Source organism: Balaenoptera ricei, chromosome 15, assembly GCF_028023285.1.
Source record: "Balaenoptera ricei isolate mBalRic1 chromosome 15, mBalRic1.hap2, whole genome shotgun sequence".
NCBI classification, from domain to species: Eukaryota; Metazoa; Chordata; class Mammalia; order Artiodactyla; family Balaenopteridae; genus Balaenoptera; species Balaenoptera ricei.
The window spans coordinates 82961308-82985394 of NC_082653.1; the positions used below are offsets into that span (position 1 = coordinate 82961308).

The 24087-nt window shown below is 39.4% G+C and overlaps 1 protein-coding gene across 2 annotated transcripts in view; it reads left to right on the forward strand.

The window, feature by feature from the left end:
- Positions 1–24087, forward strand: part of TRIM4 (tripartite motif containing 4) — a 50636-nt gene that overhangs the window by 24225 nt on the left and 2324 nt on the right. Inside the window, exon 6 of one of the 2 annotated variants that reach the window (XM_059896938.1) lies at positions 11117–11291. The exons of the other annotated variant lie outside the window; for it this stretch is intronic. Coding sequence (XP_059752921.1) covers positions 11117–11196 — 80 coding nt within the window. The 3' untranslated portion in view covers positions 11197–11291. Of the gene's footprint in view, positions 1–11116; positions 11292–24087 lie in introns of those variants that run through there. 2 annotated transcript variants of the gene reach the window in all.

Genomic DNA, 24087 nt, shown 5'->3' on the forward strand with positions numbered 1-24087 from the left:
GAAGCACAGGCAACAAGAGCAAAAATAAACAAGCGGGATTACATCAAACTAAAAAGCTTCTGCACAGCAAAGGAAATAATCAACAAAATGAAAAGGCAACCTACAGAATGGGAGAAAATATTTGCAAAGCATAATCTGATAAAGGGGTAATAACCAAAATACATAAGGAATTCCTACAATTCAATACCAAATATTAAATGACCCTATTAAGGATGGGCAAAGGATCTGAATAGACATTTTTCCAACGAAGACATACAAATGGCCAATGGTTAAAATATGCTCAACATGACTAATCATGAGGGAAATGCAAATCAAAACCATAAAACTCACACTTGTTTGGATGGCTATCATCAAGAGAACAAAAGATTATGACAAACAGTATGGAGGTTCCTCAAAAAATTAAAAATAAAACTACCATATGATCTAGCAAACCCACTTCTGACTACATATCCAAAGGACTTGAAATCAGTACCTCAAAGATATACCTGCACTCACATGTTCATTGCAGCATTATTCACAATAGCTAAGACATGGGAGCAACCATTATCCATTATCCATTATCAGGTGAATGGATAAAGAAAATGTGGCATGTACATACAATGAAATATTATTCAGCCTTACAAAAAAAGGAAATCCTGCCATTTGTGACAATATGGATGCACCTGGAGGACATCAGCTAAGTGAAATAAGCCGGACACAGAAGGACAAATACTACGCTATATCGCTTACGTAACAAATCTTAAATAGTCTACCTCATAGAAGTAGAGATTAGAATGGTGGTTGCAAGGGGCTGAGGGAAGGAGAAATGGGGAGGATTAGTCAAAATGTACAGTGTCAGTTATACAAGATGAGTAAGTCCTAGAGATCTGTACAGCACAGATCCTGTAATTAACAATACTGTATTGTGTATAAATTTGCTAAGAGGGAGATATTACGTTAAGTGTTCTTATCACACAAAAAAATAATAAGGCAGGAGGAAATTTTGTAGGTGATGGGTATGTTTATGGCATAGATTATGGTGATGGTTTCATGAATGTGCACTTATCTGCAAACTTATCAAGTTTTACTTCTTAAATGTGTACAGCTTTTTGTATGTCAATCATACCTCAAAGTGTTTTAAACAAAATACCCCCTTATTTCTCTTTTGACTTATCCTTTGATATGAGTTATTTAGAAGTATGCTATTTAGTTCCCAAATATTTGGGATTTTTCTGGAGATCTTTCTCTTATGATTTCGAATTCTGTTGTGTTCTGAGAAAATACTTTGCATGACTTAAATTCTAAATTTATTTATACTCTTATTATGGCCCAGAATATGGTCTATCTTGATAAATGTTTCATATGCACTTGAAGGATGTGTATTATTCTTTTGTTGAGTGGAGTGTTCTCAATTAGGTCATTAGTTAATAGTGTTCTATTATTTCTTCAAATATTTTCTCTGTCCTTTCTGTCTCCTCTCTTTCAGTAATCCAATTATACGTATATATTGGGCCATTTGAGGTTTTTCTAAAGCTCAGATACTCTGTTCATTAATTTTTTAGATTTTTTTCCTATTTTGTTTTATTTTTGATAGTTTCTATTGCTGTGTCTTCATGAATCAATATTTTCTTTTGCAATGTCCAATCTGCTGCTAATTCCTCTGTGTGTTTTTCATTTCAGACACTAGTTTTCAACTCTAGAAACTCGTGTGTGTTTGTTTTATCTTCTTTGTCTTTATTAACATGTTTAATCTTTCCTCTAGAATTTTGAACATATGGAATATGTTGTAATAAATGTTTTAATGTCTTGTCTTTTTTTTTTTTTTTTTGTCTGTGCCTCATGGCTCATGGGATCTCAGTTCCTCAACCAGGGATTGAGCCCGGGGCTACGGCAGTGAAAGCCTGGAATCCTAACCACTAGGCCACCAGGGAACTCCCTTTGTCTTCTAATTCTGTCTGATCTAACCAACATAATCAATAAAATACCTCAAATTGTCTATTGAGTATCAGTTCTGAGTAGACTTCAAGTCACTGATTTTTCTATTCATTATATTTAGTTGCATGCCTAGTTATTTTTTATTGAATGCCAGACATTGTAAATTTGATCTAGTGTGCTGGATATTTTTGTATTCCTATAAATATTCTTGAGCTTTGTTTTGGAATGCAGTCATTGGAAATCTGATCCTTTTGGATTTTGCTTTTAGGATTTGTTAGGCAGAACTATAGCAGGGTTTAGTCTAGGTCCAATTACTCCTCACTACTGAGGCAAGACCCTTCTGAGTATTACACCCAGTACTCCAGACTGGTTTTCCAGTTTGGCTGGTGGGAACGGGCACTGTTCCTGGCCTGGCTCAGGTCCAGGTCAAGGTAGTTCTTTTCCCTAGCCTTGAGTGGTTTCATGAAGCACATGTGCTGAATAATACTCTGCTAAATACCCAAGGGAGAGCTCTTGCACATCTCTGGGTTTGTCTCTCTGTGCAACTTTTTTCTCTCCATTACTCTGCCCTGCAAATTCCTGTAAGCTTGATCTCCCCTAGACTCTCAACTTTATCTTCTCAACTTTATCTCCTCAACTTAGGGAGGTGGTTTGGCTTTATCTGGTTTCTTCCTCCCGACACTGCAGCCTGAAAACTCTCAAGACAATAATATGAGACAACTGTAGGGCTCATCTCATTTTCCCCCAGCTCTCAAGGATCACTGTCCTATTTTGTCTGACGTCCAGTGTCTTAAACTGTTGTTTCATACATTCTGTGTAGTTTTTTTAGTTGTTTCAGGCAGAAGGGAAAAATCCCCTCTCCACCACCATGTTACTCCATCTTGGTCAGAAGTCCTTACACGTATGTTTTAAGCAATTTGAAAAGGATTCTTTTCTCACACTCAAACCATCTCTTTCCCTCTTGTTCTGATTCTATTTTCACTACACAACATGTTTTATTTAATTGAAATTCTTGACTACACTAATGCTTGTCATATTCTAATTAAATTACATAACTTTAATGTGTAATATACACCATTATAAAGTGAATTCTAATGTGGCTGTATGATCAGAGAAATTCAAACAAATGTGTTAAACTTCTGGTTTGTTTTCTAACCAATCCTTGTAATATGGTTATATAAAATTGCTTGTGGTTAGAAAATTCAAATTTCGTTTTAGATACTGGGAATGCATCAATGAAGAAAACAGACCCCGCCCCCCAAAGAAAAAAGAAAAAGAAAAAGCAAAAGAAAAGAAAACATAACTTACTGGTCTCATGGAGTCTACATTCCAGTGGATAATAATAGCTTACTCTTACGTAGCACTCACATAGGCATCGTGACATTATCTTGTGTGTTTTAAACATATTGACTGACTGAATTCTCACAAACCCTATGAAGTATATATTATTTTTGTCATCATTTTTCAAAAGAGGACATAAGCACAGATTATTGAGGTAACTTGCCTGAGATCATATAGCCAATAAGTAGTAGAATTGGCATTTGAACTCAGTGTCTCTGGCCCTGTCATCCTGTGCTTGCTTAACTATTACAACACCCAGGTTCTCTCAGTAGACCAGTGAGAGCTATCTTATTGATTACGTTGGTTAGGTATCTCTCTCGCTCTCTCTTTTCAATCTTTACTTATATTTTTGTTCACTTAAATCTTTCTTACACTGAGAGAGGTAAAGTTTTCTTCTTCCAGTGAACTTCTGTTTCTCCTTATAGTTCCTGTAATTTGCTTTATTAAATATTGCTGCTCTGTCAGTGCTTACATTTTCATAACTAGTGTATCTTTATTATAGATTGCACCCATTTATACAGTCTTTTACAGATTTTAGTTTCACTGTTATATACACTTCAGAAAATGCCCTTTTAAAATTACAAAATTTTCTTTGTCTTTCATGTCTTTGGAATTGAATTCCAGTTTTTTAGATGATAAGATTAAAATCCTTTATTTTTTAAAATTTTAATTTATCTCTGCCCATTCTTTTATTTTTAGCTTTATGAACTACTTTTTAAGAGATACATTCTTTTATACTGTATAGAGTTCGATGTTGCTTTGTGACCTAATTTGAAAAGCCTTTTCTGTGAATAACTGGGTTAAATTCATTTATATTTATTAATAGTCCAGGTATCTTTGTCCTGAATTCTGTCACATTGTATTCATATGCTTTCTGCTCTTATTTAAAAAATATTTCTACATATAACTATTTTTTTTTCTTTTTTTAAAGGAACTCCTTTATTTATTTATTTATTTTTGGCTGTGTTGGGTCTTCGTTTCTGTGCGAGGGCTTTCTCTAGTTGCGGCAAGCGGGGGCCACTCTTCATCGCGGTGCGCGGGCCTCTCACTATCGCGGCCTCTCTTGTTGCGGAGCACAGGCTCCAGACGTGCAGGCTCAGTAATTGTGGCTCACGGGCCCAGTTGCTCCGCGGCATGTGGGATCCTCCCAGACCAGGGCTCGAACCCGTGTCCCCTGCATTGGCAGGCAGATTCTCAACCACTGTGCCACCAGGGAAGCCCTGTCTTTTTTTTTTAATTATTAGCACCTTTAATTATTATTTATTTATTTATTTATTTATTTGGCTGTGTTGGGTCTTCGTTTCTGTGCGAGGGCCTTCTCTAGCTGCGGCAAGCGGGGGCCACTCTTCATCGCGGTGCGCGGGCCTCTCACTATCGTGGCCTCTCTTGTTGCGGAGCACAGGCTCCAGACGCGCAGGCTCAGCAGTTGTGGCTCACGGGCCCAGTTGCTCCGCGGCATGTGGGATCTTCCCAGACCAGGGCTCGAACCCGTGTCCCCTGCATTAGCAGGCAGACTCTCAACCACCGCGCCACCAGGGAAGCCCCCTGTCTTTTTAATAGTTCTGAAATTTAAGAAAGCTGTATATTTTGTCCTAGTTTCCTTCATAATTAATTTTACATGATACTCTTAATCCTCTGTTTTTATTAAAGCAGTTTTATTAGTTTCCTATCATGAGATTCCATTATGTTCAACTCTCCATATTAAATCAATCGTTATACTAGGCTAATGACACTCTCCTAAAATATCTGGAAATTATTCACTGCTACGATCAGTCCAAAACACTATCCTCTTTTCTTTGGATGTAGCAGTAGCCTCATAATTGGCTACACTGCCTCCAGCCTTACCCAGTAATATATATCCACTATCATACATCATCTAGTGTGAGCTTTAAAACATGTAAGTTTTATCTTGATGCTTCCTTACTTTAAAACTTTCTAAGAACTCACATTCTACTTTGAATAAAATTTACTAGACCTTGCTTTCCTCCTTTCCCTTTCTTTCCTAACCCTAACCTTCCCTTCCCTTCCCTCCCTCCCTTCTTTCCCTTTCTCCTTCTTCTCTTCCTTCCTCCTCCATCCCCCTCCTTTCTTTCTTTATTCCATCTTCCTTCCTCCTTCCCTTCCTTTCTCCCTCTCTCTCTCTCTCTCCCTCGCCTCATCCTCATGCTTATATCCATCATGGCTTCTCCTACTTTGCTCCTCATTGTACCTACTGTCATACTGGCTTCCTTTCAGCTCCTTAATTACATCAAGAGTTTTCTCAGCTTAAGGATTTTGCACGTCTTTGACTTTATCTAGACCTCTTTTCATTTTCAATTTCCTGGATAACCCTTACCTCAATTTAGAGATCTTAGCTTAGTTGCCGTTTTTAAAAGAGGCTTTCCCTTATGACCCAGTTTACTGCAGTGACCTCCCTGTTTTACTCTAGCATAGTAAATTCTTTTTCATCATAGTTTAGCAGTGGACATGCATTGTTTTGTCTGTCACGCACTCCTTCCCTACTTCTGCTAAAGTCACCCCTGCACAACCACACTTTCTTTGTAATATTACGCCATTCCAAATCCATTCCAAATCCATGTTTTTCCTTTTTCTTTTTTTAAAAGTATTTATTTATTTATTTTGGCTGCACCGGGTCTTAGTTGTGGCATGTGGACTTAGTTACAGCACGCATGTGGGATCTAGTTCCCCGACCAGGGATCGAACCCGGGCCCCCTGCATTGGGAGCGTGGAGTCCTATCCACTGGACCACCAGGGAAGTTCCCCCAAATCCATGTTTTTCTTATTCTATCACCACCCTACCTCTCCAACCCCTGCAAGAGATGGGCACCTGTCCCAGGGAAGTCTATCCTTTCACTGCAGGCTTTGGCACACAGTGATTGCTCCATGGTGTGGCCACCGGGCTAAACTGTTGAACAGATTTCTTCCCTGGAGTTTTCTCAACTGGAGGTGGAGGAGTATTAGATTTCAAGCCAAAAGTATGGCATCAGAGCTTCCAGCTGTATGGGTACCCTGCATCTAAAAATGCCTGAGAGAATGAGATCAAAACAGAGACCCAAGCCAAGATGAAAGATGGAAAAAGAAGGCATTGACATGATTCAAGTAACTGGCTCTAGCTGATTCTGAGATTACTTCTACCCTAGTCATTGCTGTGATTCCACACCCTTCCCTTAAGACAGTATAAGTTTTGTTTTAATGTCGTTGGCATTTGAAGAGTATTGATCAATACAAATTATTAACCCAATATAATATAGTATATTTGTTTATTTATTTGTTCTATCTCTAGGTCCCCCTGGGGGAGGGGACCATGCTTGCTTGTTTGTCACTGTACACAATACAGTGCTTGGAACTTAGCAGATGATCATCAAATATTGGTCAAATAAATTAATGCATTATATAAATGCCATAACTGCTTTAACTAGAGGGATATTATCTTCTGGCAAGAATGAGAGCACCAAGTAAATCATTAGACAGAAGTTTTGAAGAAAGTGATGATACACTGAATCTACTCAAAGAATAAACAGCAAGATAAACTCAGTGAAATAAGACATTTTAGTATCTGAGTTGAGATAGAGAGCAAAGAATAGCTCAATAGATCCTTTAATGGAGAGGAAGAGCAGGTCATAAGACTGAGATGGGAGTAAATAAGGAGGAGATGTATAGATACGCTACTTTCTTTTCTTACTTCTGTATCTGAAGTCTTTGGCCATGTTCTATGAACGTAGTCTATAAAATTGGAGTATGACCAACAGAGAGGGTGGGAAGTACTAGTGGTAATCGCCTGCCTCCATTCTTTGACTTTTTTCCTATGATATGGCACAGGGGGAAACCTCCACAGGCCCCCGTGGGCAATAGAGACTATATCTTTCTCAGATTGTCTTCTCCAAAGGGTTGGATGGAAAGGGGCAAGAGTGATCTGGGTTCCAGGATGAAAAACAAGCCAGGGACTCTAGGAATTGCTTCTCTCCACGGCTAATTGGCCCTTGGAGAAGGTATTCCCATGTTATTTTCAGAGCCACAGTCCTCAAAATATCTCAGTCCCCTGACCCCTACAAACAAACTTCAAGCAAAGCCCTTTGGGAATGCTTATCTCATGCACAATGCAAGTCTAATTGGCATCTTGAGTAATGGTTTCCAGAAGAGATTCAGGATGTGTCCTTTGGGTGGGAATCCCTGATGCCATATGTTTAGTGTCCCCAGTTTGCCTCAGCTGACATAGGTCCTCTGGGTTGAGGGGTGTTTCATTTCTCACAGATGATGCTACTCTTCCTTCATGATTGACTCCTGTCAGGCCAAGTCTTTCCTCATTCTAGCCCCTATGATTCCTGCTGAGGAAACATTCATGCAGTCAGGAAGGGGCTTATTCTAAAAACACCAGTGCTAGAGCCAAATTCTTACTTTATTAAAATGGGAAAGGAGGTGTAAAGCTAAGAAGAGAGTGCCTTGAGTGATCCAATAGAGAATGAAATCCAAAACAGATTTTCTTTTGACTCTGGACTCATTGATGATTAAGCTGGTATTAAATGTAGCTTCTTAACCAGGTAACATTAATGCAAATTGTTATGACCCAGGCTCTCATTGCTATTTTTGGATGGAGAGGTGGCTCAGATATATTTTTGGAGGCAGAGAAATCGTATGCATGATTCAAAGGCTCAACTAATAGAGATTAAACAAGTTTACTTAATTTGTCCTAATGCATGCTGATGGAGTTCAAAATCTGAACACATTTTGCAAGAGTATTTCAGAATTACACCTTCTATTGCTCCTGGTGATGCTCTGTCATGAAGAGAATTAGTGTAAACAATAAAGACTGTGTAGGACAATATCCTCTATGCTATTCCTCAGTCAAAGGAGATTTTCAGGGTTATGAAGGGAGTCTGATGAGCATCTCATAAAAGACTTGTTTGGATGTTCAGTAGCTAATCTGTGAGTCAGTGTGGATCTATTCTGCCCTATTCCACTTCTGTACTTGTTTTTCCCACAAGTCTCTGCAGAGGAAACTCCAGGCAAGGTAATGCTGGGGCTTGAAGTATTCAAGAAACCTTTATTTGAAACTAGGGCATCCTCTGGCATTGTCAGGGTCTTATTACTGGACCCCTCAAGTCAGAGGGTGATAATTGGTGATTCCATGAGAAAAGCAGCCTGAGAAGGCAGAGGAAAAGTCACTTGAGAGTCACAGATCAGAATGGGAAACTATTAGGAAAGTTGCCTGTGGGAGGAAGAGAGGCATGAATCAGACGATGGGAAAATGTATTATGCTATGGAGATTTCCAGAGAAAGATGGAAACTAATGAGGAAAGAGAGGGGGAAGTATATAGATACCTAAGTAAAGGGAAATCTGTGGATGTGTTGACGGGGCTGGAGTGAGTAGAGGAAGCGTGGGGGAATGCTGGGTTCTTAGTCCACAGGAAGCTGAGTTTGAAATAACACTGTGAGGTGACAGCCCCAAAGATGCTCCTACGCTGCATAAAATGGAGAGTGATTACTGGTCAAACTATACTCGGAAGAATACATTCAGTTCTGAGTTCTTCACTCTAAAAAGTAAGTAATCTGGAATGCATGAAGATCCAGGGAGATGCTTAGAAGGAAAAACACAGAGAGGAATAGAGTGGATATTTGGGGATCAATTTAGAGTATTTTTTAAAGTTCCTTCTGATCAGTGTTCATATGAGAATTAGGTAAAGGACCGATTGGGAAATTTGGCTGATTAAATGTTATCATCCTAGTCTTATCAGCCTGATTTGTAATTTTCAGGCTCTCAGGTCTTCCCAGTCAAACACATAGTTTTGGTGGGTTTGTAATGTGTCAGCTTGGCACCCATGCACATTTCTTTAAACTAAATCTCCAAATAAAGACAGTATCACTTTATCCTTCCACCTAACTGGATACAACTACCCCATGTACAACCAAAAACATGTAACCCTCTCCCAAGAAGAACATATAAAACACACCAACGCTTTTCCCATAAAAAAGGTGAAATTAATTTTACTCCTATCTGATTCATACTTCCCCTTTTATATTCTGTGACTTGAATACTGAGATATGAAGTTAACTATATTAATATATCTTATGTTAGACAAGGGGATGACTGAGTGGGAAAAAACAGAAATATTTGGTAAATATATCTACATACAAAATATTCATATATAAATAAGAAATGCCTATAACTATTTCAAGTTTTGATTCTCCAGCTGCTCACATGGTCATGGCTGGAGCTCCTAACTACGTTCCTTCGCTACCCATTCCATATTCCCTTTGTCCGCAGTTGGTCATGGTTACTTGTTGGGTTGGGGAGTGACGCTAACCTTCATTCCTGAAGGATCTGGGCCATTAGTAGTCCTGTTTGAATTGGGTTGTTGTAATTTTCCACTGACTTTCTTTTTCTTTTTGGCTGCGTTGGGTCTTTTTTTTTTTGGCTGCGTTGGTTGCTTCACGCTGGCTTTCTCTAGTTGCTGTGAGCGGGACTCCTCTTTGGTGGGGTGTGCAGGCTTCTCACTGTGGTGACCTCTCCTGCTGTGGAGCATGGGCTCCAGCCACACGGGTCTCAGCAGTTGTGACACGCGGGCTCTAGAGCACAGGCTCAGTAGTTGCGGCGCACAGGCTTAGTTGCTCTGTGGCATGTGGGATCTTCCCGGACCAGGGCTGGAACCCACGTCCCCTGCATTGGCAGGCGGATTCTTAACCACCGTGCCACCAGGGAAGCCCTCCACTGACTTTCATCACAGGACATTTGAGTACAAGATGCACCCTAGAAAATCTCCTGAATTCCAGACATGTTCCCCCTCATTCCCATGGAGTAGTAGCAACTCAATTTCCCCTTGCTAGTCAGGATCAAACACAGCAATTAGTGTAGTAACTTCCTTTGCTTGTTGCTTCAGTGATATGAGGAGTCCAAAGTGGCAAGGTGGCAGTCTCAACTCTCAGTAAATGAAATCGTGTTGCCTGATGAAGGAATTCCTTTCTTTGTAATGAAGACCTCTAAACTAGCAGAGTCTAAATGTGTGAGAGCAAAACTTTGGTTTATAACGTCTGGTTATAAACGTTATAGTGGGAGGCTCACTCCCATTTCCACTTCTTGATTCCTGATCCCATGAACTGTTACGATAGGAGAAACAACACCATAAATTGATATAGAAATTTAGAGCATATAACACTTCCTGGAGGACATTGTCCCAGCAATGTGAGGTGTTGCCAACTAGCTGTTGCTGTAACTGAGTCTTCAGAAGTCTGTTCCACTGTTCTGTCAAGACAGTTGTTTCAGGATGCTGGATAATACGGTAAGACCAGTGGATTCCTTCAGCATGGGCCCACCCCTGCACTTTATTTGCCATGAAATGAGCTCCTTAGTCAGAAGTAATGCTTCATGGAGTACCATTATGGTGCATAGAGCATTGTGTGTGTCCATAGGTGGTAGTTTTGGCAGCAGCTCTGTGGGGAAGGGAGGCAAACCCTTACCCAGAGTGTCAACTCCAGTAAGAACAAAGTAATGTCCCTTCAATAATGGAAGTTATCCAGTATGATCAGTCTACCACCAAGTGTCTGTCCGATATCCCTATGGGATGATGTCATATCAGGGACTCAATGTTGGTCTCTGTTTTGGGCAGATTGGGCACTCAGTGGTGGCTGTACCTAGATTGGCCGTGGTGAGTACAAGTCCATGTTGTCGAGCCCATGTAGAGCCCACCATATACACAACATCACCTTCTTTAGATGAAGACCGGCCTTTGGTGTGGTTGGTGGTGGTTCATTTCGCTTGCCCCACGATCTCTTCTGTTCCACACTGTTGTACAGTGTTGTACAGTATCCACTTTTCATCACCTCTCACAATTTGTTTTAAAGACGGAACGTTTTCATTACGTTTCAGTAGAGAATCACATGCAGAAATATGGTCAAGAAGGTTTTTTTCGCCTAACTTATGTGGAACCCGAACATCAAAGCGATTAACATAACCAAGCTGGTGCAAATGATTTTCAGCGCTTGATTTGGACATTTTGAGCTTCGATTTGATTGCTACCATCTTCAACTGGTCTACCCAACCGTGGACCATCGTCCAGCGAGAAATCTCCAGCACAAAACTTTGCGAACCACTTTTGACATGTTCGATCAGTCACAGCACCTTCTCCATACACTGCACAAATCTTTTTTGTGTGTGTGTTTCAGTTGCGTTTTTTAACCTTTCTTGAAATAATAAAGCATAATATGCTGAAAATGTTGCTTTTTTTCTTCCATCTTCAATATTAAAATGGCCACACCAAAATTCACCAATTTTGATAAGTCTTTTTTTAAATGTACACTGATATGACAGCTGTCACATACAATCTAACAAAATTGTTTTGAATGAAGTTAAAGACAACTAAGTGCTACTAGAGCCATCTTACAGAAAAACCAAATGAACCTTTTGGCCCACCCAATAATAGCCAAGATATGGAAACAACCTAAGTATCTATCTATGGATGAATAGATAAAGAAAATGTGGTATATATATACAATGGAATATTATCAGCCATAAAAAATAAGGAATTCTTGTCATTTGTGACAACGTGGATGGACAACGAGGGCATTATGCTAAGTGAAATTAGTCAGACAGAGAAAGACAAATATTCTACGCTATCACTTGTGTGTAGGACCAAAAAAACCCCTCAACTTTTAGGTACAGAGAACAGATTAGTGATTGCCGGAGTTGGGGCTGAGGGTGGGGGGAATGGGTGAAGGTGTTCAAAAGGTAAAAGCATCCAGTTGCAAGATAAATTAGTTTGAAGGATATAATGTACAGCATGGTGACTACAGTTAACAGTACTGAATTGTATATTTGAAAGTTGCCAAGGGAGTAGATCTTAAAAGTTTTTATAACAAGAAAAAAATTGTAACTATTTGAGGTGAATTGACTAAACTCATTTTGGTAATCATTTTGGAATACATACATCTTTCAAATCAGTGTGTTGTACACCTTGGACTAATACAATGTTATACATCATTTACATCTTAATAGTGAGGCAGGAGACAGATGGGCTCCAGGCTAGGCATTTACAACTGGCCTCTTGTTTACATTTCTTGGGGTGAGAAAAAGATGGGCTTCAGGCTGGACACTTAGAACTAGCCTCCTGTTTGCATTTCCTGAGACACGAGATAGGTAGGCTCCAGGTTAGATATTTACAAGCAGCCTCCTGTTTGCACTTCGACATAGAAATAACAACGGAAACAGGGTAAATAGCCAGACTTTGTCTCCTGAGGGCACTTTAATATAACAGTCATGGCAGGAACATAGAGGGGCTAAACCCTTTTGAGTAAAAGATCAAGACGTCATATATTTCCCTTCCTTGGGGCAAGGGAGACATTGCACAAGTGCAGAAAGGCTCCTTGGAGGTCAAAAAGGAGGGGGTACCACCCCATAATAGGTGATGTCAAGGCCCCCCCAGAGGGTGGGCTGTAATCCATCTTGGAAAAAAGTCGTGCACGCATGTTGGGGTGGATCCTAGGGTAGGGCAGGTGTGGAAAAAGAAACCAGATAATTGGCCAAAGGTAAACAAAGGCCCGGAAGAACTGCCCTATATAAATGAGTTAACTGCCTTTTTACTGGGCTTCTCCTCATTAGGGAGGACGCCCACACCCTTTCTCTCTGGGTGTGTATCTCTGCCTTGCGTTGGTCTTAACTAAACAAACTCTTTCTCTGTGTGCTCTCCGACTTGTGCTGTCTCTAATAATAGACTTTGTACCTGTTTTTATAGTTTTTGCCTCCTTGAGAAATGCATTTTTCAGTGGGGGGGCAAGGGCCAGGGAAAATTTGCTTCAGCCTCTAGCCCTTGCTAGTCTAGTGGCTAGGATTCCTGGTTTTCATCCAGGCTACCCAGGTTCAATTCCTGGGCGGAGAACTAAGATCTCCCTTCAAGCCAGCGCTCACTGCTGTCTCTCTGAGATCAATAGCAGTAGGAAAAATGAATCTCACCCTTTAATAAAAACAAACAAACAAAAACCACGATGAGATACCACCTCATGCTATTGAGATTGCTATTATTAAACAGCAGAGAAGGGCAAGTGTTGGTAAGGATGTGGAGAAATTGAAACGTGTGTGCACTCTTGATGGGAACGTAAAATGCTGCAGCCACTCTAGCAAACAGTTTGGTGGTTCCTCAAAAAAAAAAAAAAAAAAAGGAATTACAGCAATTCCATTTCTGGGTATATGCCCAAAAGAACTGAAAGCAGGATCTCAAAGAGGTATTTGTATGCCCTTGTTCATAGCAGCATAATTCACAAGAGCCCAAAAGTGGAAGCAACTCAAGTGCCCATTGATGAAGGAATGGATTAACAAAATGTGGTAAATACACATACAATGGAATATTATTCATCCTTGAAAAGGAAGGAAATTTTGACACATGCTACAACATGGATGAACCTTGAGGACATTATTCTAAGTGAAATAAGCCAGTCATGAAAACACACATACTGTATGACTCTACTTCTCTGAGGTACCTAGAGCAGTCAAATTCATAGAGAAAGAACCTAGAATGATGAATGCCAGGGGGTGGGGAATTGTTTCATGGGTGTAGAGGTTTAGTTTGAGAAGACCAAAAGTGTTCTGGAGATTTGTTGCACACAACGCCAAGGTACTTAAACACTACTGAAACTATACACTTAAAAATGGTTAAGATGGTAAATTTTATGTTATGGGTATTTTATCACAATTTTAAAAATTTATGTAAAAAACTTAGGTTGGGTTGAATACAGGGCACTCTCATCATTAACGAGATATTCATTTGGATTAACAAAAAGGTATGATCCAAAGACCTACCACAAACATAGATTTTAATGGAATAAAAAAACATTAGAAGTTTTCCCACTAAAGCCAAGACACAAAACTACAATTACTGCTACGATTAAGCATTATATTAAAGAATCTTGCCTATACACTAGGAAAGAAATGTTATCCTGAGCAGAAAGAAACCTTACAGTATTTTTCATACTTTAGAAGACCAAAAGAATCAATTTACAGTTAACAGGAGCAAACAAGTAAGCTCAAGAAATGTACAAGAAACAATACATTACTTAACAACCCAAATAACCAGTCAGAAACTATAATAAAACGTTAATAAATAAACTGAAAATGCTAAGATAAATAGAGATAACGCACATTCCCCTGAGTGGGAAACTTTTAATTGCAAAGAGGTCAGTCCTTCTTCAAATTAATCTTTGAATTCAAAATGATTCCAATCCAAATCTCTTACTGTGTATTATGGAATTTGCCAAGACCATTCAAAAAGTCAAAGAGAAAACTGTAAGAATAAACAGAAAATAACAGAAAAACAGCAATAACGAAGAACAGGTATTATCAACTGTCAGAACATACCATGAAATCCAGAAAGTTAAAACAGCATGGTATTAATTCAGAGAAAGAATCAATGAAAGAATAGTGAGTGCAGAACACAGATTTATATCTAGGAATTTAGTTTATAATAACCAGGGCATTGCAAATCAAGGAGGAAATGATGTTAGAACATTTAGGTACTCATGGCAGGGTGTGAGGCGTGAACTCTTCAAAGTATTGCTTAATTTAAAGCTTTCTAAATGTTTTATGAAATCCATGAAGTAAAGCCTTAAATATTTATTTTTACCCAGAGTTTGTTTTACCCCTTAATCTTGGCAGGGTATTCCTATCTTGCTTAAGGAGAATATTATAGCACTTGGAGGCAAAGATGCATCCTAGTAACCCAGCACTGGAAGCCAAGAAGGAAAAGATCTCCACAGCCACCATGACCTTCCCCTTGGTGCTATTATACACAAGGAGGAAGGTGATCCAGACACCGCAGAACACCAACACGCTGAATGTCAGGAACTTGGCTTCACTGAAAGTGGCAGGCAGGCTTCTGGCCAGGAAGGCCAAGGTGAAGCTCGAGAGGGCCAAGGAGCCCAAGTATCCTAAGGAAAGTTAGAACATGACAACGGAGCCCTTACTGCACACAATGATTAGGAGGGTAGGCTCTGAATGTGTATCCATGTCAACGGAAGGGGGAGAGGTTCCCAACCAGACAGCACAGAGGGTCACTTGAATCAATGAGCAGATGGGAATGATCAAATTGGGTGCCCCTGAAAGCAACCACTGCCTCATCTTTCTCCCTGGGGTTGTGACCTTGAAAGCCAGGACTACAGTGATGGTTTTAGCCAAAATGGTGGAAATAGCCATAGTGAACACGACTCCAAATGTCATCTGTTGGAGGATGCAGGTGGCAGTGTTGGGATGGCCAATGAAGAGGAAAGAGCAGGGGAAGCACAGGATGAGGGAGATGAGCAGGGTGCAGCTGAGAGCCCGGTTATTAGCTTTGACTATGGAGGTGTCCCTATACTTCACAGAGACGCCAAGAACTACAGCTGTGAGGACAGACAGACAAAGGGCAGTGCAGGCAAGGACCATCCCCAGAGGATCTTCATAGGACAAGAAGGTCACAGCCTTTGAGAGGCAATGATCTCGATCACTATTTGGGTACTGATGGTCTGGACACTTCATACACTGCTTTGCATCCAGCAAGAAAAGCAAGGTGCCATTACCTTGGGTTCAGTGATTCTCTTGAGCTCCCCAAATATTTACATGTGGTCAAATTTCTATAATTCGACACCAAATAAAGGAACATTACAGAGTGAAGAATTCTGAGTTAATGCTGTCTAGTGTTTCTTAGTATATCAAGGACCAAGGAACCTAACATCACCTCTTTTTTTTATCTTACATATGCAAAGGAACATGTTCTTTCATATAAACAAAAATTACACCCAACTATTTGACTTAGATATGGGCAGAGTAGGACATATCCTGGATTCATTCACTCAAAAACAAACGTTTATTGATAACCTGCAGTGACCTAGAGAATATCCCAACTGTTGCACATATAGAGAGGACCAAGGCATAAACACTCACTTAAGAAGCTACAAATTTACATTATTTCTGTTATCCACATCATTGCAAGCCTATGTCCTGTTCATTATCACTTTCACTCTGTTGTTCCAATTTGAATAACTTGTATTTTAACAGAATAATGAGTCTCCCTGTCTTCTGTCTTGAATCCCTCTCATCTCTCATCCATTCAGTCACAGGTATTATTGTTTCTATTATTTAAATCCTTTCATACTACTTCTTGATTCAAATGCCACAATTATTCTCATGTTCTTCTAGATCAGTGATTCTCAGACATTAGCATGCATTAGAATCATATGGGGAGCTTGTTAAAGCAGTTTGCTGGTCCCTCACCAGAGTTTCTGATTGGGAAACTCAGAATTTACATTTCTAACACGTTCTCCAGCGATGCTGATGCCGTTGGTGTATGTACTACACTTTGAGAATCACTGTTCTAGATTGAGTCCAAACTCCCAACCACGCAAAAAGCTCTGTTATTATCTACATTCTACCTACTTCTCCTGCAACACCTTTTTTTTTTTTTGAGACTGTGGAGTAGGGAGGCTAAAGAAACCAATTCTAATGTGTACCTGTGACACTCCAGGCAATTTGTTTCATATAATATCTCCCCTTCAATTTTCACAGAATCTCGGGAGGTAGGTAGATAGAAGCAACCACTTTGCAGAAGAAAACTGTTGAGGCTTAAAGAGCTGAAGTAACTACCTGAGATCTTGGAGATAGGTAGAGCAGGGCTAGATGTAGACTCGTGACCAGGGGGCTGAATTAGGGTGAGCCAAATAGGACACCCACCGGGGCAAAATTCAAGCAGGACTCTGTTTCAGGTGCGAACCCTGCCCCTGCAAGACCCCGAGTGCCTCATTAATGTTTGTACCTCCTGCACCTCACTTACCTTACCGTAGTCTGGGCCCTAATCACGTTTGTCTGATTCCAAAGCCTGTGATCTTTCCCTTATACACCTTTTGCTAGTTTTCATGTTCATTACAACAGTTTCTCTTAAAAAGCTGTCATTCTCTTAGAATTACAGGGTTTAGAGAAATTTCTGTATTTTGATATTTATCTCAATATGAATTTCTCAAGATTTAATTTCATAAATTTATCATCGAAAAGAAAACCATAGGCCAATCTCATTTATAAAATGCTAATAAATTTTAAATAAAGCCTTAGAAAAGATTAATCAAGTACATTAATTAAATAGCACACCACAGCCAACCGGGGCTAAAATTTTTAAATGTTTTCTAACAAAAGAACTTGAAAGAACATTAGAGTCAGGCAGACCTGAGTTCACAATAGTCCAAATATTGGCAAGAATTTTTTACTGAATTATAATAAACAAAAGCAAACCATAAAATTTATGAAGCTTTCCTCTTTAAAAAAATTATGGTACCATTAAATTGAGTGAAAATTACCTGTTTCCTGAAGGTTTAGTGGAATCTTCAGCTCAACTGATCAGAACCTGGTGCCCTGTTGGGTGAGCAGCCCTTTGAGATCCTTCATTACTATCAAAACCTTGAAAGAAATCTACCTTCAGTTCTCAGAATGCTCCTTTGTCCTCATACCCGTGTGTCTCACACTTGCGTTCTCTTCTTCCTGGGGCATCATTTCCTCCCTTCTCCACGTAACTAACTATAAACACCTGTCTCTAGATTGCACTTGAATCATCTCACCTGAGTAGCATCCCTTGCCTGTGTCAGGATTATCGACTCCATATTTCCCCAACAAATAATTTTAGAATACTTTTGTATCAGACTTGTGCACTTGCAGTTCATTACTACATATTTTAAATGCGTACCTACATTTTGGAATATTTTTCTGCCATAGAGTTAATACGGTTATTATTTGTCCATAGGAAAGCTACTGCACTTTTGTGTACTTATTTAGAGACTGGACTTACCCAATTGTGGCAAAATGATCATTTTTGTCTTGTTTTTAAACAAGAGTGCTTTAACGACGGTGAAGAAAGAGTAGTTTTAAATAACCTTCAATATCTTAAATGGGGTTTTCACCCTAATCACTCTCTTATATAATTATTTTCTTGGAATTGGTTTTTCTTACAAATGAAATTTGGAATGATTTTTGCCTGATTTCAAAATGAGGGTTCTGGCATTGTTATTTAAAATTTCTTTAAGCCTACTAATTATTTCTGAGTAGATTAGGATGTTTCCAAATTCCAAATTTGTATTCTGTAAAATAAAGAGATGTTATATAGACAGGAGGGGGGATCTATTACACAGGAAAGAGGAAGGTCATTGAGTAAAGCAGATAGAAATAAGAGGAGTTAATTAGTGAATTCAGGAGAAATTATACTTTACAGCCTGATTTGTGGATACAGGGAGAGAAAACTGGCAGAACTTTGCAGTGTTCGGTGTACTTTTGATTCCAAATGTGTGCGAAGCCCAGAACATAGTAAAAATCGGATCAAGCAAAGCAAAGGGCTCTTTTTCAGGGCACAGGATCCACTGCAAGCTGCTCTGGCAATGACCCCCCAACTGATGACAATGAGCTTCTAATGAAAAAAACGTGCAAATAAAGCCAACACTAATTCGAAGGGAGCTAGTCAGCAGCCAAGTTTGCAAAGGGTTCATGCTGAAGAAGAGGTTGAGTTTCCCTAAAAGGATTCATTTGAGCTTGTGTGCTCCTGAGAGCTCCTGGGTACACACCTGACCTAACAGTCAATTACCCGAGAAGTAAGTCATATCCATGGCATTTTCTATTTTACACTGTCATCACTGCTTGTAAGCAAACTTCAAGAGGCATGGAGTAGGGGCATGAGGAATTCTGCTCTTGAGGTATTCTACATCAATTTGCCAGAACTGAGCAAGCTAGACCACCTACTGCTTTTATAACTTTCCATGCTTTCACCATTGGCCTGAGGGTGAGCCCAGTCAGGGGGTGTAAAGAAGTCAAGGTTGGTTCTTTCATTTAATCAAGATATATACCTCTCCAAAAGTTTGCATTTCGATGATATAATTACCATGCAGTTCTTCTTAAGGTTATCCCGAGATATATTGTACATTGCTACTATCCGAACAGAATACTTTATCATTTCATCTACTTGATTATTTTTATAAAAAAGAAAAATCATGTATTTTTATATATGTATCTTGAATCAGGAGATTTTACATGAAAGTTTTAGCAATTACACTGTTTCAGTTGATTCTTTGGAGTAGTTTTGGTACAAAAGGATGTACTTTAATCTCTTGTATTTTCCTTTTCTATAAATATGACCCCTTTTGTTCCATGCATTGTTGTGCTGCTCAGAACTTCAATGCTAAATAACAGGAAGGAAAGTGACCAATTTATGTTGTCCACAAATTTAATTGGTGGGGGGTGTTTTCCCTCTCTCATCATTTAATTAGCTTGTCTGTTGGCAAATCCAAAATACTAACTATGGTGTGAAAAGTCTCCAGTACAAGACTGTTGTCACTTCCCATCATGGGGTCCCACCATCCCACCCTATACTTGCTGTTTTTCAGCCACATTAGACTTTTTTTTTTCAGGTCCCTGAAGAGTGGGAAAAATGTGCCACTTATTTCTGACAAGGAATTCTTCCTCCCTTTATGTAGTTGATACAATCCTTTTCAACTTTCAGAAGTCAGTAATAAAATCTGCACGCTTTGTGGAAAATTCTCTGACCTCCCAAAGTAATGTTAGATCCTCCCCCACATCTTTGTATAGTGGCCATGGTCCATGTGGTCAGCTCTCATGTTCATCTCCTCTCCTTGCCTCTGAACTAGCAGAGCACAGGCATGATTGAACAAAGAGGGGTACCGGAATTTATCCTCAGCACAATATACAATACAGGCTCACAGCAGCAATACAGGATGTTTTTTCATTTGTGAAATCACACAAATTATTTCTGAACACTTATTTGTGTTATGAATGGTGCTAGGCACGTGAGAAAGGAAGCGGAATAAGATACAACCTTCAGTGTGATCAGGGTTTGGTTGAGAGTAACATATACAATAAAACCAAGATACTCATAATACTGTGTATTAAGTTTCCTGGTAGAAACAAACATAGGTCCTTCTGGGATGGTCCTTAAAAATATTTTCTTGAGAAGATAATGCTAAGGGTCAAAAAGATGAGTAGGGGGCTTCCCTGGTGGCACAGTGGTTGAGAATCTTCCTGCCAATGCAGGGGACACGGGTTCGAGCCCTGGTCCGGGAAGATCCCACATGCCGTGGAGCAACTGGGCCCGTGAGCCGCAGCTACTGAGCCTGCGCGTCTGGAGCCTGTGCTCCGCAACAAGAGAGGCCGCGATAATGAGAGGCCCGCGCACCGCGATGAAGAGTGGCCCCCGCTTGCCGCAACTGGAGAAAGCCCTCGCACAGAAACGAAGACCCAACACAGCCATAAATAATAAATAAATAAATAAATAAATAAATAAATAATAAAAAGAAACGTCAATCTTTAAAAAAAAAAAAAATGAGTAGGAATAAACCAAAGAGAAGAGTATCCTTTCATAGGGATATTAATTCATATCCCTTTCATAGGGATTGTTAACTTTAATAGTTAAATTGCTGAGTAAATGAGGGAACTAGAAGATTTCAGTTGTATTCTAGATCCTTTGCTTTGGGGGGACAAATAAGAATGTAAATGAAAGGGTGGGAAGGAAATTCTTCCTGATCGGTGCCTGTGTGATTGGAAATCTCCTTGTCTGGGCAGTGCATGCAGTCAAAGCAGCAGGCAGCCTGTCCCCACTGGGGAGCTTTCCTCCATCCAGGGCCACCGCTTTTGCTGCACACAGAGCGAGGAGTCTCGAGAAATCAGAGGAAAGACTTGTTGAAACCTGCACATGTGATCTAGTCCTGTGTAACCAGAGTGTTTCAGGGACAACCAACAAGTTTTATTTTGAAAAAGGAACCCATTCACTGACTGGATTGGATGCTCTTCTCTACTGCATGACACTAACTCTACCAAACGTTAGGAGCATATACTTGATTAGATGTATTTTTCCCAAATCCGTTAGGCACTAGGAAGGGAAAATTGCTCAAATTTGAAGGAAACTTAGAAAATTACTCAAGCTAGAAGGGGGGCGCTCGGTTTCTCATGTTGACCTGGAGGAGGTCACCAAAGTGCTCATGACCCAGCTCTGTTCTAAATACCTAAGTGTCATAAATATCCAGCAACCAACCTCTTTAAATCTGATGGCCCAATCGATCAACTCTTCATAGATGGAAAAATCTTGTCCAGGTGGAGCCTGTGGGACAAACTGTCCTACTTTCACCTGAAGCCCAAGTCCATCAGGAAAGTTCCACAAGTTGAGAATATCATACTGTTTCTCAGACATTCTTTGCTGATCCAAATATACCTGGTCCCTAGCACTGTTGTTAAAGTGAATGCTCTTCAGAAAGGAGTGGAGCTGGAAGAGATGTGGTTGGGTGGTAGAAAGAATTCTGATGAGGACACACAACATCTGTCAGCTGTATGACTTTGGAAAGACTCTTATCCCTTTTAAACTTCAAATTTAAAAAATTACACAATTTTTTGATTAAAAAATTGAAAAAATAAAAAAATTTTATTATAAAAATCAAATGAGGTAATTCCTATGAAAGCAACTTCATAAACTATAATGACAATATATATATCTATGTAAATGCATATATTCAATATTATATGATATGTATATTAATTGCATGTGATATGATATATATAGTACTATATATAGTATATACTATCAATAATATATATGTACTTAGATAAATTTTGTAAATTAACAACTGTAGTGTCAAACCCAACATAGGTATTTTTTGTCAGTTACTTCCTTGATGAAGTACTTGAGAACATGAGAACTGAAAAATATCTATTCAGACAATTCAGAAAATATTGACCAGAGAGTCAAATTCAGCCTCATTTAGCTGTCATTATTAGTGTCTTATAACTTCACTTTACTCATCGGCAAAATGGGGGTAAGATACTGTCTAAAGTAATTATACAAGAAATCATATACATATATATGAATTACATAACACATACACACACACACACACATATATATGCATAAGATAAAATTTTTAAATTTGCCAATATAGTGCCAGACCTGACACAGGCATGTCAAGAACTCTTGTTTTAAAAATTTCACAATTTGTATGGAAACACAAAAGACCCTGAATAGCCAAAGCAATCTTGAGAAAGAAAAACAGAGCTGGAGGAATCAGGCTCTCTGACTTCAGACTATACTACAAAGCTGTAGTAATCAAGGCAGTATGGTACTGGCACAAAAACAGAAATATAGCTCAATGGAACAGGATAGAAAGCCCAGAGATAAACCCACGCACATATGGTCACCTTATCTTTGATAAAGGAGGCAAGAATATACAATGGAGAAAAGACAGCCTCTTCAATAAGTGGTGCTGGGAAAACTGGACAGCTACATGTAAAAGAACAAAATTAGAACACTGCCTAACACCATACACAAAAATAAACTCAAAATGGATTAAAGACCTAAATGTAAGGCCAGACACTATGAAACTCTTAGAGGAAAACGTAGGCAGAACACTATATGACATCAATCACAGCAAGATCCTTTTTGACCCACCTCCTAGAGAAAGGGAAATAAAAACAAAAATAACAAATGGGACCTAATGAAACTTCAAAGCTTTTGCACAGCAAAGGAAACCATAAACAAGACAAAAAGACAACTCTCAGAATGGGAGAAAATATTTGCAAATGAAGCAACTGACAAAGGATTAATCTCCAAAATTTATAAGCAGCTCATGCAGCTCAATCTCAGAAAAACAAACAACCCAATTCAAAAAATGGGCAGAAGACCTAAATAGACATTTCTCCAAAGAAGATATACAGATTGCCAACAAACACATGAAAGGATGCTCAACATCACTAATCATTAGAGAAATGCAAATCAAAACTACAATGAGGTATCACCTCACACCAGTCAGAATGGCCATCATCAAAAAATCTACAAACAATAAATGCTGGAGAGGGTGTGGAGAAAAGGGAACCCTCTTGCACCGTTGGTGGGAATGTAAATTGATACAGCCACTATGGAGAACAGTATGGAGGTTCCTTAAAATCTAAAAATAGAACTCCCATACGACCCAGCAATCCCACTACTGGGCATATACCCTGAGGAAACCATAATTCAGAAAGAGTCATGTACCACAATGTTCATTGCAGCTCTATGTACAATAGCCAGGACATGGAATCAACCTAAGTGTCCATTGACAGATGAATGGATAAAGAAGATGTGGCACATATATACAATGGAATATTACTCAACCATAAAAAGAAACGAAACTGAGTTATTTGAAGTGAGGTGGATGGACCTAGAGTCCGTCATATAGAGTGAAGTAAGTCAGAAAGAGAAAAACAAATACCATATGCTAACACATATATATGGAATCTTAAAAAAAAAAATGGTTCTGAAGAACCTAGGGGCAGGACAGGAATAAAGACACAGATGTAGAGAATGGACTTGAGGACACGGGGAGGGGGAAGGGTAAGCTGGGACGAAGTGAGGGCGTGGCATGGACAAATATACACTACCAAATGTAAAATGGATAGCTAGTGGGAAGCAGCCGCATAGCACAGGGAGATCAGCTCAGTGCTTTGTGTCTACCTAGAGGGGTGGGATAGGGAGGGTGGGAGGGAGACGCAAGAGGGAGAAGATATGGGGATATATGTATATGTATAGCTGATTCACTTTGTTATAAAGCAGAAACTAACACACCATTGTAAAGCAATTATACTCCAATAAAAATGTTTTTAAAAAATGGATGAGAACCAGTGCATTATTTCAAAAAAAAATTTTAAAACTGAGAGGGTTTAAGTGAGTGTCATGTGCATTTAGTGTTGAAGCAGTGACAGAAGGGATTGAGGAGGCATTTAATCTGCTTTTTCATCTGATTGACCATATTTCTCAGATGATTTCCCTTCTTCCCATCATGTTTTTTCAATAACACCTGGGTGGAGAAGGG